Raw genomic sequence first — 24,965 nt, forward strand, 5'->3', positions numbered from 1 at the left:
GAACAGGGGGACAGTCTGGGGCAGGGGTCAGGGAAACAGGGGGACAGGGAAACAGGGAGACAGTCTGGGGCAGGGGGACAGGGGGACAGTCTGGGGCAGGGGGACAGGGAGACAGGGGACAGTATGGGGCAGGGCGACAGGGAGACTGTCTGGGGCAGGTGGACAGGGGGACAGTCTGGGGCAGGGTGACAGGGAGACAGGGGCTCAGTCTGGGGCAGGGGGACAGGGAGACAGTCTGGGGCAGGGAGACAGTCTTGGGCAGGGAGACAGTCTAGGGCAGGGGGACAGGGAGACAGTCTGGGGCAGGGGGACAGGGAGACAGTCTGGGGCAGGGGGACAGGGAGACAGTCTGGGGCAAGGAGACAGTCTGGTCAGGGAGACAGGGAGACAGGGAAACTGGGAGACAATCTGGGCCGGGGGACAGGGAAACAGTGGGATAGGGAAACAGTCTGGGGCAGGGGGACAGGGAGACAGTCTGGGGCAGGGGGACGGGGGAGAGTCTGGGGCAGGGGGACGGGGGACAGTATGGGGCAGGGTACGGGGGACAGTCTGGGGCAGGGGGACGGGGGACAGTTTGGGGCAGGGAGACAGGGGAACTGTCTGGGGCAGGGGGACTGGGGACAGTCTGGGGCAGGGGTACAGGGGGAAAGTCTGGGGCAGGGGACAGGGGACAGTCTGGGGCAGGGAGACAGGGGGACTGTCTGGGGCAGGGGGAACGGGGGACAGTCTGGGGCAGGGGGACAGGGGGACAGTCTGAGGCAGGATGACAGGTAGACAGTCTGGGGCAGGGGGACGGGGGACAGTCTGGGGCAGGGGGACAGGGAAATAGGGGACAGTCTGGGGCAGGGGAACAAGGAGACTGTCTGGGGCAGGGGGACAGGGGGACTGTCTGGGGCAGGGGGACAGGGGGACAGGAAGACTGTCTGGGGCAGGGGGACAGGGAGACTGTCTGGGGCAGGGAGACAGGGAGACTGTCTGGGGCAGGGAGACAGGGGGATAGGGAGACCGTCTGGGGCAGGGGGACAGTCTGCGGTAGGGGGGGAGAGGAGGACAGTCTGGGGCAGAGGGATAGGGGAATGTCTGGGGCGGGGTGACAGGGAGGCAGTCTGGGGCAGGGGGACAGGGGAAATTCTGGGGCAGGGGGACAGGGAGACAGTCTGGGACATGGGAGACAGGGAGACAGTCTGGGGCAGGGGGACAGGGAGATAGTCTGGGGCAGGGGGACAGGGAGACAGTCTGGGGCAGGGGGACATGGGAGAGAGGGGGACAGGGAGACAGTCTGGGGCAGGGGGAGACAGGGGGACAGTCTGGGGCAGGGGGAGATGGGGTGACAGTCTGGAGCAGGGAGAGACAAGGAGACAGTCTGGGGCAGGGAGACGGGGAGACAAGGAGATAGTCTGGGGCAGAGGGACAGGGAGACAGGGGGACAGGGAAACAGTCCGGGGCAGGGGGACAGGGAGAGAGGGGAACAGGATAACAGGGGGACAGGATAACAGGGGGACAGGTAGACAGGGAGACAGGGAAACGAGGGACAGGGGGACAGTCTGGGGCAGGGGGACAGGGAGACAGACTGAGGCAGGGGGGCAGGGGGACAGTCTGGGCCAGATGGACAGGGAAACAGGGGAAACAGGGAGACAGTCTGGGGTGGAGAACAGGGGGACAGTCTGGGGCAGGGGTCAGGGAAACAGGGGGACAGGGAAACAGGGAGACAGTCTGGGGCAGGGGGACAGGGGGACAGTCTGGGGCAGGGGGACAGGGAGACAGGGGACAGTATGGGGCAGGGCGACAGGGAGACTGTCTGGGGCAGGTGGACAGGGGGACAGTCTGGGGCAGGGTGACAGGGGGACAGGGGCTCAGTCTGGGGCAGGGGGACAGGGAGACAGTCTGGGGCAGGGAGACAGTCTTGGGCAGGGAGACAGTCTAGGGCAGGGGGACAGGGAGACAGTCTGGGGCAGGGGGACAGGGAGACAGTCTGGGGCAGGGGGACAGGGAGACAGTCTGGGGCAAGGAGACAGTCTGGTCAGGGAGACAGGGAGACAGGGAAACTGGGAGACAATCAGGGCCGGGGGACAGGGAAACAGTGGGATAGGGAAACAGTCTGGGGCAGGGGGACAGGGAGACAGTCTGGGGCAGGGGACGGGGGAGAGTCTGGGGCAGGGGGACGGGGGACAGTATGGGGCAGGGTACGGGGGACAGTCTGGGGCAGGGGGACGGGGGACAGTTTGGGGCAGGGAGACAGGGGAACTGTCTGGGGCAGGGGGACTGGGGACAGTCTGGGGCAGGGGGACAGGGGGAAAGTCTGGGGCAGGGGACGGGGGACAGTCTGGGGCAGGGAGACAGGGGGACTGTCTGGGGCAGGGGGAACGGGGGACAGTCTGGGGCAGGGGGACAGGGGGACAGTCTGAGGCAGGATGACAGGTAGACAGTCTGGGGCAGGGGACAGGGGGACAGGGAGACTGTCTGGGGCAGGGGGACAGGGAGACTGTCTGGGGCAGGGGACAGGGAGACAGTCTGGGGCAGGGGGACAGGGAGACAGTCTGGGGCAGGGGGACGGGGGACAGTCTGGGGCAGGGGGACAGGGAAATAGGGGACAGTCTGGGGCAGGGGAACAAGGAGACTGTCTGGGGCAGGGGGACAGGGGGACTGTCTGGGGCAGGGGGACAGGGGGACAGGAAGACTGTCTGGGGCAGGGGGACAGGGAGACTGTTTGGGGCAGGGAGACAGGGAGACTGTCTGGGGCAGGGAGACAGGGGGATAGGGAGACCGTCTGGGGCAGGGGGACAGTCTGCAGTAGGGGGGGAGAGGAGGACAGTCTGGGGCAGAGGGATAGGGGAATGTCTGGGGCGGGGTGACAGGGAGGCAGTCTGGGACAGGGGGACAGGGGAAATTCTGGGGCAGGGGGACAGGGAGACAGTCTGGGCAGGGGGACAGGGGGAAATTCTGGGGCAGGGGGACAGGAGACAGTCTGGGCAGGGGGACAGGGAGACAGTCTGGGGCAGGGGGACATGGGAGAGAGGGGGACAGGGAGACAGTCTGGGGCAGGGGGAGACAGGGAGACAGTCTGGGGCAGGGGGACAGGGAGACAGTCTGGGGCAGGGGGACAGGGAGACAGTCTGGGGCAAGGAGACAGTCTGGTCAGGGAGACAGGGAGACAGGGAAACTGGGAGACAATCTCGGCCAGGGGGACAGGGAAACAGTGGGATAGGGAAACAGTCTGGGGCAGGGGGACAGGGAGACAGTCTGGGGCAGGGGGAGGGGGGAGAGTCTGGGGCAGGGGGACGGGGGTGAGTCTGGGGCAGGGGGACGGGGGAGAGTCTGAGGCAGGGTACGGGGGACAGTCTGGGGCAGGGGGGCGGGGGACAGTTTGGGGCAGGGAGACAGGGGGACAGTCTGGGGCAGGGGGACTGGGGACAGTCTGGGGCAGGGAGACAGGGGGACAGTCTGGGGCAGGGGGAACGGGGGACAGTCTGGGGCAGGGGGACAGTCTGAGGCAGGAGGACAGGTAGACAATCTGGGGCAGGGGGACAGGGGAATAGGGGACAGTCTGGGGCAGGGGGACAGGGAGACTGTCTGGGGCAGGGGGACAGGGAGACAGTCTGGGGCAGGTGGACAGAGGGACAGTCTGGGGCAGGTGGACGGGGGACAGTCTGGGGCAGGTGGACAGGGGGACAGACTGAGTCAGAGGGACAGGGAGACAGTCTGGGGCAGGGGGACAGAGGGACAGTCTGGGGCAGGTGGACGGGGGACAGTCTGGGGCAGGTGGACAGGGGGACAGACTGAGTCAGAGGGACAGGGGGACAGTCTGGGGCAGGGGGAACGGGGGACAGTCTGGGGCAGGGGGACAGTCTGAGGCAGGAGGACAGGTAGACAATCTGGGGCAGGGGGACAGGGGAATAGGGGACAGTCTGGGGCAGGGGGACAGGGAGACTGTCTGGGGCAGCAGGAGACAGGGAGACAGTCTGGGGCAGGTGGACAGAGGGACAGTCTGGGGCAGGTGGACGGGGGACAGTCTGGGGCAGGTGGACAGGGGGACAGACTGAGTCAGAGGGACAGGGAGACAGTCTGGGGCAGGGGGACAGAGGGACAGACTGGGACAGGGAGACAGGGAAACTGAAGACAGGGAGGCAATCTGGGGCAGGGGGAGACAGGGGGACAGTCTGGGGCAGGGGGAGACAGGGGGACAGTCTGGGGCAGGGGGAGACAGGGAGAATGTCTGGGGCAGGGGGACAGGGGAAAGTCTGGGGCGGGGGGACAGGGAGACAGCCTGGGGCAGGAGGACAGGGGAAATTATGGGGCAGGGAGACAGGGGAATTTCTGGGGCAGGGGGACAGGGGGACAGTCTGGCGCATGGGGGATACAGGGAGACAGTCTGGGGCGGGGGAGACAGGGCGACAGTCTGGGGCAGGGGGAGACATGGAGACAGTCTGGGGCGGAGGGGACAGGGAGACAGTCTGGGGCGGGGGGCACAGGGAGACAGTCTGGGGCAGGGAGACAGGGAGACATTCTGGGCCAGGGTGACAGGGAAACAGGGAGACAGGGAGACAGTCTGGGGCAGGGGGACAAGGGGACAGGGAGACGGGGGACAGTCTGGGGCAGGGGGACAAGGAGACAGGGGGACGGGGGACAGTCTGGGCAGAGAGACAGGGACACAGGGGGACAGTTTGGGGCAGGGAGACAGGGAAACATTCTGGGGCAGGGGGACAGGGAGACAGTCTGGGGCAGGGGGACAGGGCAAAGTCTGGGGCAGGGGGGTAAGGAGACAGGGGGACGGGGGACGGGGGACAGTCTGGGGCAGGGGGACAGGGAGACAGTCTGGGCAGGGGGTACAGGGAAACAGGGACACAGGGGGACAGTTTGGGGCAGGGAGACAGGGAAACATTCTGGGGCAGGGGGACAGGGAGACAGTCTGAGGCAGGGGGACAAGGGGACAGTCTGAGGCGGGAGACAGGGGGACAGTCTGGGGCAGGGAGACAGGGGGGACAGGGCGACAGTCTGGGGCAAGGGGACAAGGAGACAGTCTGGGGCAGGGGGACAGGGCAAAGTCTGGGGCAGGGGGACAGGGCAAAGTCTGGAGCAGGGGGACACGGAGACAGTCTGGGGCAGGGGGACAGGGGAAATTCTGAGGCGGGGGACATGGAGACAGTGTGGGCCAGAGGGACAGGGAAACAGGGGGACAGGGAGACAGTCTGGAGTAGGGGGAGACAGGGAGACAGTCTGGGGCAGGGAGAGACAGGGAGACAGTCTGGGGCAGGGGGACAGGGGAAAGTCTGGGGCAGGGGGACAGGGAGACAGTCTGGGACAGGGGGACAGGGCCAGCCTGGGGCAGCGGGAGACAGGGAGACAGTCTGGGGCAGGGGGACAGGGCAAAGTCTGGGGCAGGGGGACAGGGCAAAGTCTGGAGCAGGGGGACAGGGCAAAGTCTGGAGCAGGGGGACACGGAGACAGTCTGTGGCAGGGGGACAGGGGAAATTCTGGGGCGGGGGACATGGAGACAGTGTGGGCCAGAGGGACAGGGAAACAGGGGGACAGGGAGACAGTCTGGAGTAGGGGGAGACAGGGAGACAGTCTGGGGCAGGGAGAGACAGGGAGACAGTCTGGGGCAGGGGGACAGGGGAAAGTCTGGGGCGGGGGGACAGGGAGACAGTCTGGGACAGGGGGACAGGTCCAGTCTGGGGCAGCGGGAGACAGGGAGACAGTCTGGGGCAGGGGGACAGGGAGACAGCCTGGGGCAGGGGGACAGGGAGACAGTCTGCGGCAGGTGGACAGGGGGGCAGGGGGACAGTCTGGGGCAGGGGGACAGGGGGACAGTTTGGTGCAGGGTGACAGGGAAACAGAGAGACAGGGAGACAGGGGGACAGTCTGGGGAGGGGGACAGGGAGACAATCTGGGGCAGGGGGAGACAAGGACACAGTCTGGGGCAGGGGGAGACAGGGAGACAGTCTGGGGCAGGGGACAGTCTGGGGCAGGGGGAGACAGTGAGACAGTCTGGGACAGGGGGACAGTCTGGGGCAGCGGGAGACAGGGGGACAGGGAGACAGTCTGGGGCAGGTGGACAGGGGGTCAGTCTGGGGCAGGTGGACAGGGGGACAATCTGAGGCAGGGGGACAGTGAAACAGTCTGGGGCAGGGGGACAGTCTGGGGCAGGTGGACAGAGAAACAGGAGAACAGGGGGACAGTGTGAGGCAGGTGGACAGTCTGGGGCAGGGGGAGACAGGGGGACAATCTGGGGCAGGGGGACAGGGAGACAATCTGGGGCAGGGGGACAGGGAGACAGTCTGGGGCAGCGGGCGACAGGGAGACAGTCTGGGGCAGGTGGACAGGGCAAAGTCTGGAGCAGGGGGACAGGGCAAAGTCTGGAGCAGGGGGACACGGAGACAGTCTGTGGCAGGGGGACAGGGGAAATTCTGGGGCGGGGGACATGGAGACAGTGTGGGCCAGAGGGACAGGGAAACAGGGGGACAGGGAGACAGTCTGGAGTAGGGGGAGACAGGGAAACAGTCTGGGGCAGGGAGAGACAGGGAGACAGTCTGGGGCAGGGAGAGACAGGGAGACAGTCTGGGGCAGGGGGACAGGGGAAAGTCTGGGGCGGGGGGACAGGGAGACAGTCTGGGACAGGGGGACAGGTCCAGTCTGGGGCAGCGGGAGACAGGGAGACAGTCTGGGGCAGGGGGACAGGGAGACAGCCTGGGGCAGGGGGACAGGGAGACAGTCTGCGGCAGGTGGACAGGGGGGCAGGGGGACAGTCTGGGGCAGGGGGACAGGGGGACAGTTTGGTGCAGGGTGACAGGGAAACAGAGAGACAGGGAGACAGGGGGACAGTCTGGGGAGGGGGACAGGGAGACAATCTGGGGCAGGGGGAGACAAGGACACAGTCTGGGGCAGGGGGAGACAGGGAGACAGTCTGGGGCAGGGGACAGTCTGGGGCAGGGGGAGACAGTGAGACAGTCTGGGACAGGGGGACAGTCTGGGGCAGCGGGAGACAGGGGGACAGGGAGACAGTCTGGGGCAGGTGGACAGGGGGTCAGTCTGGGGCAGGTGGACAGGGGGACAATCTGAGGCAGGGGGACAGTGAAACAGTCTGGGGCAGGGGCACAGTCTGGGGCAGGTGGACAGAGAAACAGGAGAACAGGGGGACAGTGTGAGGCAGGTGGACAGTCTGGGGCAGGGGGAGACAGGGGGACAATCTGGGGCAGGGGGACAGGGAGACAATCTGGGGCAGGGGGACAGGGAGACTGTGTGGGGCAGCGGGCGACAGGGAGACAGTCTGGGGCAGGTGGACAAGGGGACAGTCTGGGGCAGGTGGACAAGGGGACAGTCTGGGGCAGGTGGACAGGGGAATAGACTGAGTCAGAGGGCCAGGGAGACAGTCTGGGGCAGGGGGACAGAGGGACAGTCTGGGGCAGGGGGAGACAGAGGGACAGTCTGGGGCAGGGGGAGACAGGGAGACAGTCTGGGGCAGGGGGACAGGGGAAAGTCTGGGGCAGGGGGACAGGGAGACAGCCTGGGGCAGGGGGACAGGGGGATGTCTGGGGCGGGGGACAGGGAGACAGTCTGGGTCAGGGGGACAGTGGAAATTCTGGGGCAGGGAGACAGGGGAATTTCTGGGGCAGGGGGACAGGGAGACAGTCTGGGGCAGGGGACAGGGGAAAGTCTGGGGCAGGGGGACAAGGGGACAGGGGGACAGGGGGACAGTCTGGGGAGGGGGACAGTTTGGAGCAGGGGGACAGGGTAACAGAGAGACAGGGAGACAGTCTGGGGCAGGGGGAGACAGGGACACAGTCTGGGGCAGGGGCAGACAGGGAGACAGTCTGGGGCACGGGGACAGGGAGACAGGGGACGGTCTGTGGCAGGGGGGCAGGGAGACAGTCGGGGCAGGGGGACAGGGAGACAGTCTAGGGCAGGCGGACAGGGAGACAGTCTGGGGCAGGGGGACAGGGAGACAGTCTGGGGCAGGGGGATGGATACAGTCTGGGGCAGGGAGACAGGGGGACTGTCTGGGGCAGGGGGAATGGGGGACAGTCTGGGGCAGGGGGACAGTCTGAGGCAGGAAGACAGGTAGACAGTCTGGGGCAGGGGGACAGGGAAATAGGGGACAGTCTGGGGCAGGGGGAACAAGGAGACTGTCTGGGGCAGGGGGACAGGGGGACTGTCTGGGGCAGGGGGACAGGGGACTGTCTGGGGCAGGGGGACAGGGAGACTGTCTGGGGCAGGGAGACAGGGGGATTGGGATACCATCTGGGGCATGGGGACAGTCTGGGGTAGGGGAGGAGAGGAGGACAGTCTGGGGAAGAGGGATAGGGGTATGTCTGGGGCGGGGTGACAGAGGGACAATCTGGGGCAGGGGGACAGGGAGACAGAGGACAGTCTGTGGCAGGGGGACAGTGAAACAGTCTGGGGCAGGTGGACAGTCTGTGACAGGGGGAGACAGGGAGACAGTCTGTGGCAGTGTGACAGGGGGACAATCTGGGGCAAGGAGACAGGGGCACAGGGGGGCAGTCTGGGGCATGAAGACAGGGGGAGAGTCTAGGGCAGCGGGACAGGGAGACAGTCTGGGGCAGGGTGACAGGGAGACAGTCTGGGGCAGGGTGACAGGGAGACAGTCTGGGGCAGGGAGAGACAGGGAGACAGTCTGGGGCAGGGAGACAGTCTGGGGCAGGGGGACAGAGGGACAGTCTGGGGCAGGGGGACAGGGACAGTCTGGGGCAGGGGGACTGGGAGACAGTCTGGGGCAGGGGGACAGGGAGACAATCTGGGGCAGGGGGACAGGGAGACAGTCTGGGGCAGGGGGACAGGGAGTTAGTCTGGGGCAGGCGGACAGGGAGACAGTCTGGGGCAGGTGGACAGGGGGAGAGACTGAGGCAGAGGGACAGGGACACAGGGGGACAGTTTGGGGCAGGGAGACAGGGAAACATTCTGGGGCAGGGGGACAGGGAGACAGTCTGGGGCAGGGGGACAGGGCAAAGTCTGGGGCAGGGGGACAAGGGGACAGGGGGACGGGGGACAGTCTGGGGCAGGGGGGTAAGGAGACAGGGGGACGGGGGACAGTCTGGGGCAGGGGGACAGGGAGACAGTCTGGGCAGGGGGTACAGGGAAACAGGGACACAGGGGGACAGTTTGGGGCAGGGAGACAGGGAAACATTCTGGGGCAGGGGGACAGGGAGACAGTCTGAGGCAGGGGGACAAGGGGACAGTCTGAGGCGGGAGACAGGGGGACAGTCTGGGGCAGGGAGACAGGGGGGACAGGGCGACAGTCTGGGGCAAGGGGACAAGGAGACAGTCTGGGGCAGGGGGACAGGGCAAAGTCTGGGGCAGGGGGACAGGGCAAAGTCTGGAGCAGGGGGACACGGAGACAGTCTGGGGCAGGGGGACAGGGGAAATTCTGGGGCGGGGGACATGGAGACAGTGTGGGCCAGAGGGACAGGGAAACAGGGGGACAGGGAGACAGTCTGGAGTAGGGGGAGACAGGGAGACAGTCTGGGGCAGGGAGAGACAGGGAGACAGTCTGGGGCAGGGAGAGACAGGGAGACAGTCTGGGGCAGGGAGACAGTCTGGGGCAGGGGGACAGAGGGACAGTCTGGGGCAGGGGGACAGGGACAGTCTGGGGCAGGGGGACTGGGAGACAGTCTGGGGCAGGGGGACAGGGAGACAATCTGGGGCAGGGGGACAGGGAGACAGTCTGGGGCAGGGGGACAGGGAGTTAGTCTGGGGCAGGCGGACAGGGAGACAGTCTGGGGCAGGTGGACAGGGGGAGAGACTGAGGCAGAGGGACAGGGACACAGGGGGACAGTTTGGGGCAGGGAGACAGGGAAACATTCTGGGGCAGGGGGACAGGGAGACAGTCTGGGGCAGGGGGACAGGGCAAAGTCTGGGGCAGGGGGACAAGGGGACAGGGGGACGGGGGACAGTCTGGGGCAGGGGGGTAAGGAGACAGGGGGACGGGGGACAGTCTGGGGCAGGGGGACAGGGAGACAGTCTGGGCAGGGGGTACAGGGAAACAGGGACACAGGGGGACAGTTTGGGGCAGGGAGACAGGGAAACATTCTGGGGCAGGGGGACAGGGAGACAGTCTGAGGCAGGGGGACAAGGGGACAGTCTGAGGCGGGAGACAGGGGGACAGTCTGGGGCAGGGAGACAGGGGGGACAGGGCGACAGTCTGGGGCAAGGGGACAAGGAGACAGTCTGGGGCAGGGGGACAGGGCAAAGTCTGGGGCAGGGGGACAGGGCAAAGTCTGGAGCAGGGGGACATGGAGACAGTCTGGGGCAGGGGGACAGGGGAAATTCTGGGGCGGGGGACATGGAGACAGTGTGGGCCAGAGGGACAGGGAAACAGGGGGACAGGGAGACAGTCTGGAGTAGGGGGAGACAGGGAGACAGTCTGGGGCAGGGAGAGACAGGGAGACAGTCTGGGGCAGGGAGAGAAAGGGAGACAGTCTGGGCCAGGGGGACAGGGGAAAGTCTGGGGCGGGGGGACGGGGAGATAGTCTGGGACAGGGGGACAGGGCCAGTCTGGGGCAGCGGGAGACAGGGAGACAGTCTGGGGCAGGGGGACAGGGAGACAGTCTGGGGCAGGGGGACAGGGAGACAGCCTGGGGCAGGGAGACAGGGAGACAGTCTGCGGCAGGTGGACAGGGGGGCAGGGGGACAGTCTGGGGCAGGGGGACAGGGGGACAGTTTGGGGCAGGGTGACAGGGAAACAGAGAGACAGGGAGACAGGGGGACAGTCTGGGGAGGGGGACAGGGAGACAGTCTGGGGCAGGGGGACAGGGACAGTCTAGGGCAGCAGGAGACAGGGAGACAGTCTGGGCCAGGGGGACAGGGAGACAGTCTGCGGCAGGGGGACAGGGAGACAGTCTGGGGCAGCAGGAGACAGGGAGACAGTCTGGGGCAGGTGGACAGGGGGACAGACTAAGTCAGAGGGACAGGGAGACAGTCTGGGGCAGGGGGACAGAGGGACAGACTGGGACAGGGAGACAGAGAAACTGAAGACAGGGAGGCAATCTGGGGCAGGGGGAGACAGGGGGACAGTCTGGGGCAGGGGGAGACAGGGAGAATGTCTGGGGCAGGGGGACAGGGGAAAGTCTGGGGCGGGGGGACAGGGAGACAGCCTGGGGCAGGGGGACAGGGGAACTTCTGGGGCAGGGAGACAGTGGAATTTCTGGGGCAGGGGGACAGGGGGACAGTCTGGCGCATGGGGCATACAGGGAGACAGTCTGGGGCGGGGGAGACAGGGAGACAGTCTGGGGCAGGGGGAGACATGGAGACAGTCTGGGGCGGAGGGGACAGGGAGACAGTCTGGGGCGGGGGGCACAGGGAGACAGTCTGGGGCAGGGAGACAGGGAGACATTCTGGGCCTGGGTGACAGGGAAACAGGGGGACAGGGAGACAGTCTGGGGCAGGGGGACAAGGGGACAGGGAGACGGGGGACAGTCTGGGGCAGGGGGACAAGGAGACAAGGGGACGGGGGACAGTCTGGGCAGAGGGACAGGGACACAGGGGGACAGTTTGGGGCAGGGAGACAGGGAAACATTCTGGGGCAGGGGGACAGGGAGACAGTCTGGGGCAGGGGGACAGGGCAAAGTCTGGGGCAGGGGGACAAGGGGACAGGGGGACGGAGGACAGTCTGGGGCAGGGGGTAAGGAGACAGGGGGACGGGGGACAGTCTGGGGCAGGGGGACAGGGAGACAGTCTGGGCAGGGGGTACAAGAAAACAGGGACACAGGGGGACAGTTTGGGGCAGGGAGACAGGGAAACATCCTGGGGCAGGAGGACAGGGAGACAGTCTGAGGCAGGGGGACAAGGGGTCAGTCTGAGGCGGGAGACAGGGGGACAGTCTGGGGCAGGGAGACAGGGGGGACAGGGCGACAGTCTGGGGCAAGGGGACAAGGAGACAGTCTGGGGCAGGGGGACAGGGCAAAGTCTGGGGCAGGGGGACAGGGCAAAGTCTGGAGCAGGGGGACACGGAGACAGTCTGGGGCAGTGGGACAGGGGAAATTCTGGGGCAGGGGGACATGGAGACAGTGTGGGCCAGAGGGACAGTGAAACAGGGGGACAGGGAGACAGTCTGGAGTAGGGGGAGACAGGGAGACAGTCTGGGGCAGGGAGAGACAGGGAGACAGTCTGGGGCAGGGGGACAGGGGAAAGTCTGGGGCGGGGGGACAGGGAGACAGTCTGGGACAGGGGGACAGGGCCAGTCTGGGGCAGCGGGAGACAGGGAGACAGTCTGGGGCAGGGGGACAGGGAGACAGTCTGGGGCAGGGGGACAGGGCAAAGTCTGGGGCAGGGGGACAGGGCAAAGTCTGGAGCAGGGGGACACGGAGACAGTCTGGGGCAGGGGGACAGGGGAAATTCTGGGGCGGGGGACATGGAGACAGTGTGGGCCAGAGGGTCAGGGAAACAGGGGGACAGGGAGACAGTCTGGAGTAGGGGGAGACAGGGAGACAGTCTGGGGCAGGGAGAGACAGGGAGACAGTCTGGGGCAGGGGGACAGGGGAAAGTCTGGGGCGGGGGGACAGGGAGACAGTCTGGGACAGGGGGACAGGGCCAGTCTGGGGCAGCGGGAGACAGGGAGACAGTCTGGGGCAGGGGAACAGGGAGGCAGCCTGGGGCAGGGGGCCAGGGAGACAGTCTGCGGCAGGTGGACAGGGGGGCAGGGGGACAGTCTGGGGCAGGGGGACAGGGGGACAGTTTGGTGCAGGGTGACAGGGAAACAGAGAGACAGGGGGACAGTCTGGGGAGGGGGACAGGGAGACAATCTGGGGCAGGGGGAGACAAGGACACAGTCTGGGGCAGGGGGAGACAGTGAGACAGTCTGGGGCAGGGGGAGGGAGACAGTCTGGGACAGGGGGACAGTCTGGGGCAGCGGGAGACAGGGGGACAGGGAGACAGTCTGGGGCAGCGGGTCAAGGGGACAGTCTGGGGTAGGGGGACAAGGGATAGTCTGGGGCAGGGGGACAGGGAGACAGGGGTCAGTCTGGGGCAGGTGGACAGGGGGTCAGTCTGGGGCAGGTGGACAGGGGGACAATCTGAGGCAGGGGGACAGTGAAACAGTCTGGGGCAGGGGGACAGTCTGGGGCAGGTGGACAGAGAAACAGGAGAACAGGGGGACAGTGTGAGGCAGGTGGACAGTCTGGGGCAGGGGGAGACAGGGGGACAATCTGGGGCAGGGGGACAGGGAGACAATCTGGGGCAGGGGGACAGGGAGACAGTCTGGGGCAGCGGGCGACAGGGAGACAGTCTGGGGCAGGTGGACAAGGGGACAGTCTGGGGCAGGTGGACAGGGGGATAGACTGAGTCAGAGGGCCAGGGAGACAGTCTGGGGCAGGGGGACAGAGGGACAGACTGGGACGGGGGACATGGGAGAGAGGGGACAGGGAAACTGAGGACAGGGAGGCAGTCTGGGGCAGGGGGAGACAGGGGGACAGTCTGGGGCAGGGGGAGACAGGGGGACAGTCTGGGGCAGGGGGAGACAGGGAGACAGTCTGGGGCAGGGGGACAGGGAGACAGCCTGGGGCAGGGGGACAGGGGGATGTCTGGGGCGGGGGACAGGGAGACAGTCTGGGGCAAGGGTCAGTGGAAATTCTGGGGCAGGGAGACAGGGGAATTTCTGGGGCAGGGAGACCGGGAGACAGTCTGGGGCAGTGGGACAGGGGAAAGTCTGGGGCAGGGGGACAAGGGGACAGGGGGACAGGGGGACAGTCTGGGGAGGGGGACAGTTTAGAGCAGGGGGACAGGGTAACAGAGAGACAGGGAGACAGTCTGGGGCAGGGGGAGACAGGGACACAGTCTGGGGCAGGGGCAGACAGGGAGACAGTCTGGGGTACGGGGACAGGGAGACAGGGGACGGTCTGTGGCAGGGGGACGGGGTACAGTCTGGGGCAGGGGGACGGGGTACAGTCTGGGGCAGGGAGACAGGGGGACTGTCTGGGGCAGTGGGAATGGGGGACAGTCTGGGGCAGGGGGACAGTCTGAGGCAGGAAGACAGGTAGACAGTCTGGGGCAGGGGGACAGGGAAATAGGGGACAGTCTGGGGCAGGGGGACAAGGAGACTGTCTGGGGCAGGGGGACAGGGGGACTGTCTGGGGCAGGGGGACAGGGGGACTGTCTGGGGCAGGGGGACAGGGAGACTGTCTGGGGCAGGGAGACAGGGGGATTGGGAGACCATCTGGTGCATGGGGACAGTCTGGGGTAGGGGGGGAGAGGAGGACAGTCTGGGGCAGAGGGATAGGGGAATGTCTGGGGCGGGGTGACAGAGGGACAATCTGGGGCAGGGGGACAGGGAGACAGGGAGACAGTCTGTGGCAGGGGGACAGGGAGACAGTCTGGGGCAGGTGGACAGGGGGACAATCTTAGGCAGGGGGACAGTGAAACAGTCTGGGGCAGGTGGACAGTCTGGGGCAGGGGGAGACAGGGAGACAGTCTGTGGCAGTGTGACAGGGGGACAATCTGGGGCAGGGAGACAGGGGCACAGGGGGGCAGTCTGGGGCAGGAAGACAGGGAGAAAATATGGGGCAGGGGGACAAGGATAGTCTAGGGCAGCGGGACAGGGAGACAGTCTGGGGCAGGGTGACAGGGAGACAGTCTGGGGCAGGGAGACAGTCTGGGGCAGGGGGACAGGGACAGTCTGGGGCAGGGGGACAGGGACAGTCTGGGGCAGGGAGACAGGGGCACAGGGGGGCAGTCTGGGGCAGGAAGACAGGGAGAAAATATGGGGCAGGGGGACAAGGATAGTCTAGGGCAGCGGGACAGGGACAGTCTGGGGCAGGGGGACTGGGAGACAGTCTGGGGCAGGGGGACAGGGAGACAATCTGGGGCAGGGGGACAGGGAGACAGTCTGGGGCAGGGGGACAGGGAGACAGTCTGGGGCAGGTGGACAGGGGAACAGACTGAGGCAGAGGGACAGGGAGACAGTCTGGGGCAGGGGGACAGGGGGACAGACTGAGGCAGAGGGACAGGGAGACAGTCTGGGGCAGGCGGACAGGGCGTTAGTCTGGGGCAGGGAGACAGGGACAGTCTGGGGCAGCAGGAGGCAGGGAGACAATCTGGGGCAGGCGGACAGGGAGACAGTCTGGGGCAGGTGGACAGAGGGACAGACTGGGACAGGGAGACAGGGAGACTGAGGACAGGGAGACAGTCTGGGGCAGGGGGAGACGGGGGACAGTTTGGGGCAGGGTGACAGGGAGACAGTCTGGGGCTGGGAGACAGGGAGACAGTCTGGGGCAGGGAGACAGGGACAGTCTGGGGCAGCAGGAGGCAGGGAGACAATCTGGGGCAGGCGGACAGGGAGACAGTCTGGGGCAGGGGGACAGAGGGACAGACTGGGACAGGGAGACAGGGAGACTGAGGACAGGGAGACAGTCTGGGGCAGGGGGAGACGGGGGACAGTTTGGGGCAGGGGGAGACGGGGGTCAGTTTGGGGCAGGGGGAGACACGGGGACAGTCTGGGGCAGCGGGAGACAGGGAGACAGTCTGGGACAGGGGGAAAGGTGGACAGTCTGGGTCCGGGGGAAAGGTGGACAGTCTGGGACGGGGGGAACAGGGACAGTCTGGGGCAGGAGGACATGGGGACAGTCTGGGGCAGGGGGACAGGGAGACAGTCTGGGGCAGGGGGACAGGGGAAATCTGGGGCGGGGGGACAGGGAGACAGCCTGGGGCAGGGGGACAGGGGAATGTCTGGGGCAGGGAGACAGGGGAATTTCTGGGGCAGGGGGACAGGGGGACAGTCTGGCGCAAGGTGGGATACAGGGGGACAGTCTGGGGCAGGGGGACAGGGAGACAGTCTGGGGCAGGGGGACAGGGACAGTCTAGGGCAGCGGGAGACAGGGAGACAGTCTGGAGCAGGGCGACAGGGAGACAGTCTGGGGCAGGGGGACAGGGAGACAATCTGGGGCAGGGGGATAGGGAGACAGTCTGGGGCAGGGGGACAAGGGGGCAGTCTGTGGCAGGGAGACAGGAAGAGAGTCTGGGGCAGCGGGACAAGGGGGCAGTCTGGGGCAGGGGGACAGAGCAAAGTCTGGGGCAGGGGGACAGGGCAAAGTCTGGAGCAGGGGGACAGGGAGACAGTCTGGGGCAGGGGGAGACAGGGATACAGTCTGGGGCAGGGGGAGACAGGGAGACAGTCTGGGGCAGGGGGAGACAGGGATACAGTCTGGGGCAGGGGGAGACAGGGAGACAGTCTGGGGCAGGGGGACAGGGAGACAGGGGACAGTCTGTGGCAGGGGGACAGGGAGACAGTCTGGGGCAGGGGGACAGGGAGACAATCTGGGGCAGGGGGACAAGGGGGACAGTCTGGGGCAGGGGGATGGGGGACAGTCTGGGGCAGGGGGACGGGGACAGTCTGGGGCAGGGTGACGTGGGACAGTTTGGGGCAGGGAGACAGTGGAACTGTCTGGGGCAGGGGGACTGGGGACAGTCTGGGGCAGGGGGACAGGGGGACAGTCTGTGGCAGGGGGACGGGGGACAGTCTGGGGCAGGGAGACAGGGGGACTGTCTGGGGCAGGGGGAACGTGGGACAGTCTGGGGCAGGGGGACAGGGGGACAGTCTGGGGCAGCGGGACAAGGGGGCAGTCTGGGGCAGGGGGACAGGGTAAAGTCTGGGGCGGGGTGACATGGAGACCGTGTGGGCCAGAGGGACAGGGAAACAGGGGGACAGGGAGACAGTCTGGAGTAGGGGGAGACAGGGAGACAGTCTGGGGCAGGGAGAGACAGGGAGACAGTCTGGGGCAGGGAGACGGGGAAAGTCTGGGGCGGGGGGACAGGGAGACAGTCTGGGACAGGGGGACAGTCTGGGGCAGGGGGACAGGGGTCAGTCTGGGGCAGGGGGACAGGGCCAGTCTGGGGCAGCGGGAGACAGGGAGACAGTCTGCGGCAGGGGGACAGGGGGACAGTCTGGGGCAGGGGGACAGGGGGACAGTTTGGGGAAGGGGGACAGGGAAACAGAGAGACAGGGAGACAGGGGGACAGTCTGGGGAGGGGTCAGGGAGACAGTCTGTGGCAGGGGGAGACAGGGAGACAGTCTGGGGCGGGGGGACAGTCTGGGGCAGGGGGACAGGGAGACAGTCTGGGGCAGGGAGACAGGGAGACAGTCTGGGGCAGGGGGACAGGGAGACAGTCTGGGGCAGGGAGACAGGGAAATAGGGGACAGTCTGGGACAGGGGGACAGGGGGACAGTCTGGGGCAGGGGGACAGGGAGACTGTCTGGGGCAGGGAGACAGGGAAATAGGGGCCAGTCTGGGGCAGGGAGACGGGGGGCAGTCTGGGGCAGGGGGACAGGGAGACTGTGTGGGGCAGGGGGACAGGGAAATAGGGGACAGTCTGGGACAGGGGGACAGTCTGGGGCAGGGGGACAGGGAGACTGTCTGGGGCAGGGGGACAGGGAAATAGGGGACAGTCTGGGGCAGGGTGACAGGGGGACAGTCTGGGGCAGGGCAACAGGGGGACAGTTTGGGGCAGGGGGACAGGGAAACCGAGAGACAGGGAGACAGGGGGACAGTCTGGGGAGGGGGAAAGGGAGACAGTCTGGGGCAGGGGGAGACAGGGATACAGTCTGGGGCAGTGGGAGACAGGGAGACAGTCTGGGGCAGGGGGACAGGGAGACAGTCTGGGGCAGTGGGACAGGGGGACTGTCTGGGGCAGGGGGAACGGGAGACAGTCTGGGGCAGGGGGACAGAGCAAAGTCTGGGGCAGGGGGACAGGGCAAAGTCTGGAGCAGGGGGACAGGGAGACAGTCTGTGGCAGGGGGACAGGGGAAAGTCTGGGGCGGGTGGACATGGAGACAGTGTGGGCCAGAGGGACAGGGAAACAGGGGGACAGGGAGACAGTCTGGAGTAGGGGGAGTCAGGGAGACAGTCTGGGGCAGGGAGAGACAGGGAGACAGTCTGGTGCAGGGGGACGGGGAAAGTCTGGGGCGGGGGGACAGGGAGACAGTCTGGGACAGGGGGACAGTCTGGGGCAGAGGGACAGGGGTCAGTCTGGGGCAGGGGGACAGGCCAGTCTGGGGTAGCGGGAGACAGGGAGACAGTCTGGGGCAGGGGGACATGGAGACAGTCTGCGGCAGGTGGACAGGGGGACAGGGGGACAGTCTGGGGCGGGGGGACAGGGAGTCAGCCTGGGGCAGGGGGACAGGGGAATGTCTGGGGCGGAGGGACAGGGAGACAGTCTAGGTCAGGGGGACAGGGGAAATTCTGGGGCAGGGAGACAGGGGAATTTCTGGGGCAGGGGGACAAGGGGACAGTCTGGCGCAAGGTGGGATACAGGGAGACAGTCTGGGGCGGGGGAGACAGGGAGACAGGGGGACGGGGGACGGGGGACAGTCTGGGGCAGGGGGACAGGGAGACAGTCTGGGGCAGGGGGACAGGGGAAATCTGGGGCGGGGGGACAGGGAGACAGCCTGGGGCAGGGGGACAGGGGAATGTCTGGGGCGGAGGGACAGGGAGACAGTCTGGGTCAGGGGGACAGGGGAAATTCTGGGGCAGGGAGACAGGGAATTTCTGGGGCAGGGGGACAGGGGGACAGTCTGGCGCAAGGTGGGATACAGGGAGACAGTCTGGGGCGGGGGAGACAGGGAGACAGGGGGACGGGGGACGGGGGACAGTCTGGGGCAGGGGGACAGGGAGACAGTCTGGGACAGGGGGATAGGGAGACAATCTGGGGCAGGGGGATAGGGAGACAATCTGGGGCAGGGGGACAGGGAGACAGTCTGGGGCAGGGGGATAGGGAGACAATCTGGGGCAGGGGGACAGGGAGACAGTCTGGGGCAGGGGGATAGGGAGACAATCTGGGGCAGGGGGATAGGGAGACAATCTGGGGCAGGGGGATAGGGAGACAGTCTGGGGCAGGGGGATAGGGAGACAATCTGGGGCAGGGGGACAGGGAGACAGTCTGGGGCAGGGGGATAGGGAGACAATCTGGGGCAGGGGGACAGGGAGACAGTCTGGGGCAGGGGGATAGGGAGACAATCTGGGGCAGGGGGATAGGGAGACAGTCTGGGGCAGGGGGACAGGGACAGTCTAGGGCAGCGGGAGACAGGGAGACAGTCTGGAGCAGGGCGACAGGGAGACAGTCTGGGGCAGGGGGACAGGAAGACAATCTGGGGCAGGGGGATAGGGAGACAGTCTGGGGCAGGGGGACAAGGGGGCAGTCTGCGGCAGGGAGACAGGAAGAGAGTCTGGGGCAGCGGGACAAGGGGGCAGTCTGGGGCAGGGGGACAGAGCAAAGTCTGGGGCAGGGGGACAGGGCAAAGTCTGGAGCAGGGGGACAGGGAGACAGTCTGGGGCAGGGGTAGACAGGGATACAGTCTGGGGCAGGGGGAGACAGGGAGACAGTCTGGGGCAGGGGGAGACAGGGATACAGTCTGGGGCAGGGGGAGACAGGGAGACAGTCTGGGGCAGGGGGACAGGGAGACAGGGGACAGTCTGTGGCAGGGGGACAGGGAGACAGTCTGGGGCAGGGGGACAGGGAGACAATCTGGGGCAGGGGGACAAGGGGGACAGTCTGGGGCAGGGAGATGGGGGACAGTCTGGGGCAGGGGGACGGGGACAGTTTGGGGCAGGGAGACAGTGGAACTGTCTGGGGCAGGGGGACTGGGGACAGTCTGGGGCAGGGGGACGGGGGACAGTCTGTGGCAGGGGGACGGGGGACAGTCTGGGGCAGGGAGACAGGGGGACTGTCTGGTGCAGGGGGAACGGGGGACAGTCTGGGGCAGGGGGACAGGGGGACAGTCTGGGGCAGCGGGACAAGGGGGCAGTCTGGGGCAGGGGGACAGGGGGACGGGGTGACAGTCTGGGGCAGGGGGACAGAGCAAAGTCTGGGGCAGGGGGACAGGGCAAAGTCTGGAGCAGGGGGACAGGGAGACAGTCTGGGGCAGGGGGACAGGGTAAAGTCTGGGGCGGGGTGACATGGAGACCGTGTGGGCCTGAGGGACAGGGAAACAGGGGGACAGGGAGACAGTCTGGAGTAGGGGGAGACAGGGAGACAGTCTGGGGCAGGGAGAGACAGGGAGACAGTCTGGGGCAGGGGGACGGGGAAAGTCTGGGGCGGGGGGACAGGGAGACAGTCTGGGACAGGGGGACAGTCTGGGGCAGGGGGAGAGGGGTCAGTCTGGGGCAGGGGGACAGGGCCAGTCTGGGGCAGGGGGACATGGAGACAGTCTGCGGCAGGGGGACAGGGGGACAGTCTGGGGCAGGGGGACAGGGGGACAGTTTGGGGCAGGGGGACAGGGAAACAGAGAGACAGGGAGACAGGGGGACAGTCTGGGGAGGGGGACAGGGAGACAGTCTGTGGCAGGGGGAGACAGGGAGACAGTCTGGGGCGGGGGGACAGTCTGGGGCAGGGGGACAGGGAGACAGTCTGGGGCAGGGAGACAGGGAAATAGGGGACAGTCTGGGACAGGGGGACAGTCTGGGGCAGGGGGACAGGGAGACTGTCTGGGGCAGGGAGACAGGGAAATAGGGGCCAGTCTGGGGCAGGGAGACGGGGGGCAGTCTGGGGCAGGGGGACAGGGAGACTGTGTGGGGCAGGGGGACAGGGAAATAGGGGACAGTCTGGGGCAGGGGGACAGGGGGACAGTCTGGGGCAGGGGGACAGGGAGACTGTCTGGGGCAGGGGGACAGGGAAATAGGGGACAGTCTGGGGCAGGGTGACAGGGGGACAGTCTGGGGCAGGGCAACAGGGGGACAGTTTGGGGCAGGGGGACAGGGAAACCGAGAGACAGGGAGACAGGGGGACAGTCTGGGGAGGGGGAAAGGGAGACAGTCTGGGGCAGGGGGAGACAGGGATACAGTCTGGGGCAGTGGGAGACAGGGAGACAGTCTGGGGCAGGGGGACAGGGAGACAGTCTGGGGCAGTGGGACAGGGGGACTGTCTGGGGCAGGGGGAACGGGAGACAGTCTGGGGCAGGGGGACAGAGCAAAGTCTGGGGCAGGGGGACAGGGCAAAGTCTGGAGCAGGGGGACAGGGAGACAGTCTGTGGCAGGGGGACAGGGGAAAGTCTGGGGCGGGTGGACATGGAGACAGTGTGGGCCAGAGGGACAGGGAAACAGGGGGACAGGGAGACAGTCTGGAGTAGGGGGAGTCAGGGAGACAGTCTGGGGCAGGGAGAGACAGGGAGACAGTCTGGTGCAGGGGGACGGGGAAAGTCTGGGGCGGGGGGACAGGGAGACAGTCTGGGACAGGGGGACAGTCTGGGGCAGGGGGACAGGCCAGTCTGGGGTAGCGGGAGACAGGGAGACAGTCTGGGGCAGGGGGACATGGAGACAGTCTGCGGCAGGTGGACAGGGGGACAGGGGGACAGTCTGGGGCAGGGGGACAGGGGGACAGTTTGGGGCAGGGGGACAGGGAAACAGAGAGACAGGGAGACAGGGGGACAGTGTGGGGAGGGGGACAGGGAGACAGTCTGTGGCAGGGGGAGACAGGGAGACAGTCTGGGGCAGGGGGACAGTCTGGGGCAGGGGGACAGGGAGACAGTCTGGGGCAGGGAGACAGGGAAATAGGGGACAGTCTGGGACAGGGGGACAGGGGGACAGTCTGGGGCAGGGGGACAGGGAGACTGTCTGGGGCAGGGGGACATGGAAATTAAGGACAGTCTGGGGCAGGGGGACAGGGGGACAGTCTGGGGCAGGGGGACAGGGAGACTGTCTGGGGCAGGGGGACAGGGAAATAGGGGACAGTCTGGGGCAGGGTGACAGGGGGACAGTCTGGGGCAGGGCGACAGGGGGACAGTTTGGGGCAGGGGGACAGGGAAACAGAGAGACAGGGAGACAGGGGGACAGTCTGGGGAGGGGGACAGGGGGACAGTCTGGGGTAGGGGGAGACAGGGATACAGTCTGGGGCAGGGGGAGACAGGGAGACAGTCTGGGGCAGGGGGACTGGGAGACAGGGGACAGTCTGTGGCAGGGGGACAGGGAGACAGTCTGGGGCAGGGGGAACAGGGAGACAGTCTGGGGCAGGGGACGGGGGACAGTCTGGGGCACGGGGATGGGGGACAGTCTGGGGCAGGGGGACGGGGGCCAGTCTGGGGCAGGGTGACGTGGGACAGTTTGGGGCAGTGAGACAGGGGAACTGTCTGGGGGCAGGGGGACTGGGGACAGTCTGGGGTAGGGGGACAGGGGGACAGTCTGGGGCAGGGGGACGGGGGACAGTCTGGGGCAGGGAGACAGGGGGACTGTCTGGGGCAGGGGGAACGGGGGACAGTCTGGGGCAGGGGGACAGGGGGACAGTCTGAGGCAGGAGGACAGGTAGACAGTCTGGGGCAGGGGGACAGGGAAATAGGGGACAGTCTGGGGCAGGGGGACAGGGAGACTGTCTGGGGCAGGGGGACAGGGGACAGTCTGGGGCAGGGAGACAGGGGGACTGTCTGGGGCAGGGAGAACGGGGGACAGTCTGGGGCAGGGGGACATGGGGACAGTCTGGAGCAGGGGGACAGGGAGACTGTCTGGGGCAGGGGGACAGGGAGACAGTCTGCGGCAGGTGGACAGGGGGACAGGGGGACAGTCTGGGGAGGGGGACAGTTTGGAGCAGGGGGACAGGGTAACAGAGAGACAGGGAGACAGTCTGGGGCAGGGGGAGACAGGGACACAGTCTGGGGCAGGGGGAGACAGGGAGACAGTCTGGGGCACGGGGACAGGGAGACAGGGGACGGTCTGTGGCAGGGGGGCAGGGAGACAGTCTGGGGCAGGGAGACAGTCTGGGGCAGGCGGACAGGGAGACAGTCTGGGGCAGGGGGACAGGGGCACTGTCTGGGGCAGGGGGAACGTGGGACAGTCTGGGGCAGGCGGACAGGGAGACAGTCTGGGGCAGGGGGACAGGGAGACAGTCTGGGGCAGGGAGACAGGGGCACTGTCTGGGGCAGGGGGAACGTGGGACAGTCTGGGGCAGGGGGACAGGGGGACAGTCTGAGGCAGGAGGACAGGTAGACAGTCTGGGGCAGGGGGACAGGGAAATAGGGGACAGTCTGGGGCAGGGGGACAGGGAGACTGTCTGGGGCAGGGGGACAGGGGGACAGGGGGACAGTCTGGGGCAGGGGGACAGGGGGACAGTTTGGGGCAGGGGGACAGGGAAACAGAGAGACAGGGAGACAGGGGGACAGTGTGGGGAGGGGGACAGGGAGACAGTCTGTGGCAGGGGGAGACAGGGAGACAGTCTGGGGCAGGGGGACAGTCTGGGGCAGGGGGACAGGGAGACAGTCTGGGGCAGGGAGACAGGGAAATAGGGGACAGTCTGGGACAGGGGGACAGGGGGACAGTCTGGGGCAGGGGGACAGGGAGACTGTCTGGGGCAGGGGGACATGGAAATTAAGGACAGTCTGGGGCAGGGGGACAGGGGGACAGTCTGGGGCAGGGGGACAGGGAGACTGTCTGGGGCAGGGGGACAGGGAAATAGGGGACAGTCTGGGGCAGGGTGACAGGGGGACAGTCTGGGGCAGGGCGACAGGGGGACAGTTTGGGGCAGGGGGACAGGGAAACAGAGAGACAGGGAGACAGGGGGACAGTCTGGGGAGGGGGACAGGGGGACAGTCTGGGGTAGGGGGAGACAGGGATACAGTCTGGGGCAGGGGGAGACAGGGAGACAGTCTGGGGCAGGGGGACTGGGAGACAGGGGACAGTCTGTGGCAGGGGGACAGGGAGACAGTCTGGGGCAGGGGGAACAGGGAGACAGTCTGGGGCAGGGGACGGGGGACAGTCTGGGGCACGGGGATGGGGGACAGTCTGGGGCAGGGGGACGGGGGCCAGTCTGGGGCAGGGTGACGTGGGACAGTTTGGGGCAGTGAGACAGGGGAACTGTCTGGGGGCAGGGGGACTGGGGACAGTCTGGGGTAGGGGGACAGGGGGACAGTCTGGGGCAGGGGGACGGGGGACAGTCTGGGGCAGGGAGACCGGGGGACTGTCTGGGGCAGGGGGAACGGGGGACAGTCTGGGGCAGGGGGACAGGGGGACAGTCTGAGGCAGGAGGACAGGTAGACAGTCTGGGGCAGGGGGACAGGGAAATAGGGGACAGTCTGGGGCAGGGGGACAGGGAGACTGTCTGGGGCAGGGGGACAGGGGACAGTCTGGGGCAGGGAGACAGGGGGACTGTCTGGGGCAGGGAGAACGCGGGACAGTCTGGGGCAGGGGGACATGGGGACAGTCTGGAGCAGGGGGACAGGGAGACTGTCTGGGGCAGGGGGACAGGGAGACAGTCTGCGGCAGGTGGACAGGGGGACAGGGGGACAGTCTGGGGAGGGGGACAGTTTGGAGCAGGGGGACAGGGTAACAGAGAGACAGGGAGACAGTCTGGGGCAGGGGGAGACAGGGACACAGTCTGGGGCAGGGGGAGACAGGGAGACAGTCTGGGGCACGGGGACAGGGAGACAGGGCACGGTCTGTGGCAGGGGGGCAGGGAGACAGTCTGGGGCAGGGAGACAGTCTGGGGCAGGCGGACAGGGAGACAGTCTGGGGCAGGGGGACAGGGGCACTGTCTGGGGCAGGGGGAACGTGGGACAGTCTGGGGCAGGCGGACAGGGAGACAGTCTGGGGCAGGGGGACAGGGAGACAGTCTGGGGCAGGGAGACAGGGGCACTGTCTGGGGCAGGGGGACCGTGGGACAGTCTGGGGCAGGGGGACAGGGGGACAGTCTGAGGCAGGAGGACAGGTAGACAGTCTGGGGCAGGGGGACAGGGAAATAGGGGACAGTCTGGGGCAGGGGGACAGGGAGACTGTCTGGGGCAGGGGGACAGGGAGACAGTCTGGGGCAGGGGGACAGGGAAATAGGGGACAGTCTGGGGCAGGGGAACAAGGAGACTGTCTGGGGCAGGGGGACAGGGGGACTGTCTGGGGCAGGGGGACAGGCAGACTGTCTGGGGCAGGGGGACAGGGGGACTGTCTGGGGCAGGGGGAAAGGGAGTCTGTCTGGGGCAGGCAGACAGGGGGATTGGGAGACCGTCTGGGCAGGGGGACAGTCTGGGGTAAGGGGGGAGAGGAGGACAGTCTGGGGAA

The 24,965-nt window shown here is 66.8% G+C and overlaps 1 protein-coding gene across 1 annotated transcript in view; it reads left to right on the forward strand.

Moving 5' to 3' along the window:
* The window catches only part of LOC122557468 (uncharacterized), a 210,461-nt gene that overhangs the window by 80,078 nt on the left and 105,418 nt on the right, over positions 1 to 24,965 (forward strand). The window contains exon 16 of the mRNA XM_087991810.1: positions 15 to 26. Within this exon, the coding sequence (XP_087847936.1) occupies positions 15 to 26 (12 nt within the window). The remainder of the gene's footprint in view (positions 1 to 14; positions 27 to 24,965) is intronic.

This window comes from Chiloscyllium plagiosum, unplaced genomic scaffold, assembly GCF_037043375.1.
Source record: "Chiloscyllium plagiosum isolate Xiang-an unplaced genomic scaffold, Cpla_swu_hap1 HiC_scaffold_11, whole genome shotgun sequence".
Classification (NCBI taxonomy): domain Eukaryota; kingdom Metazoa; phylum Chordata; class Chondrichthyes; order Orectolobiformes; family Hemiscylliidae; genus Chiloscyllium; species Chiloscyllium plagiosum.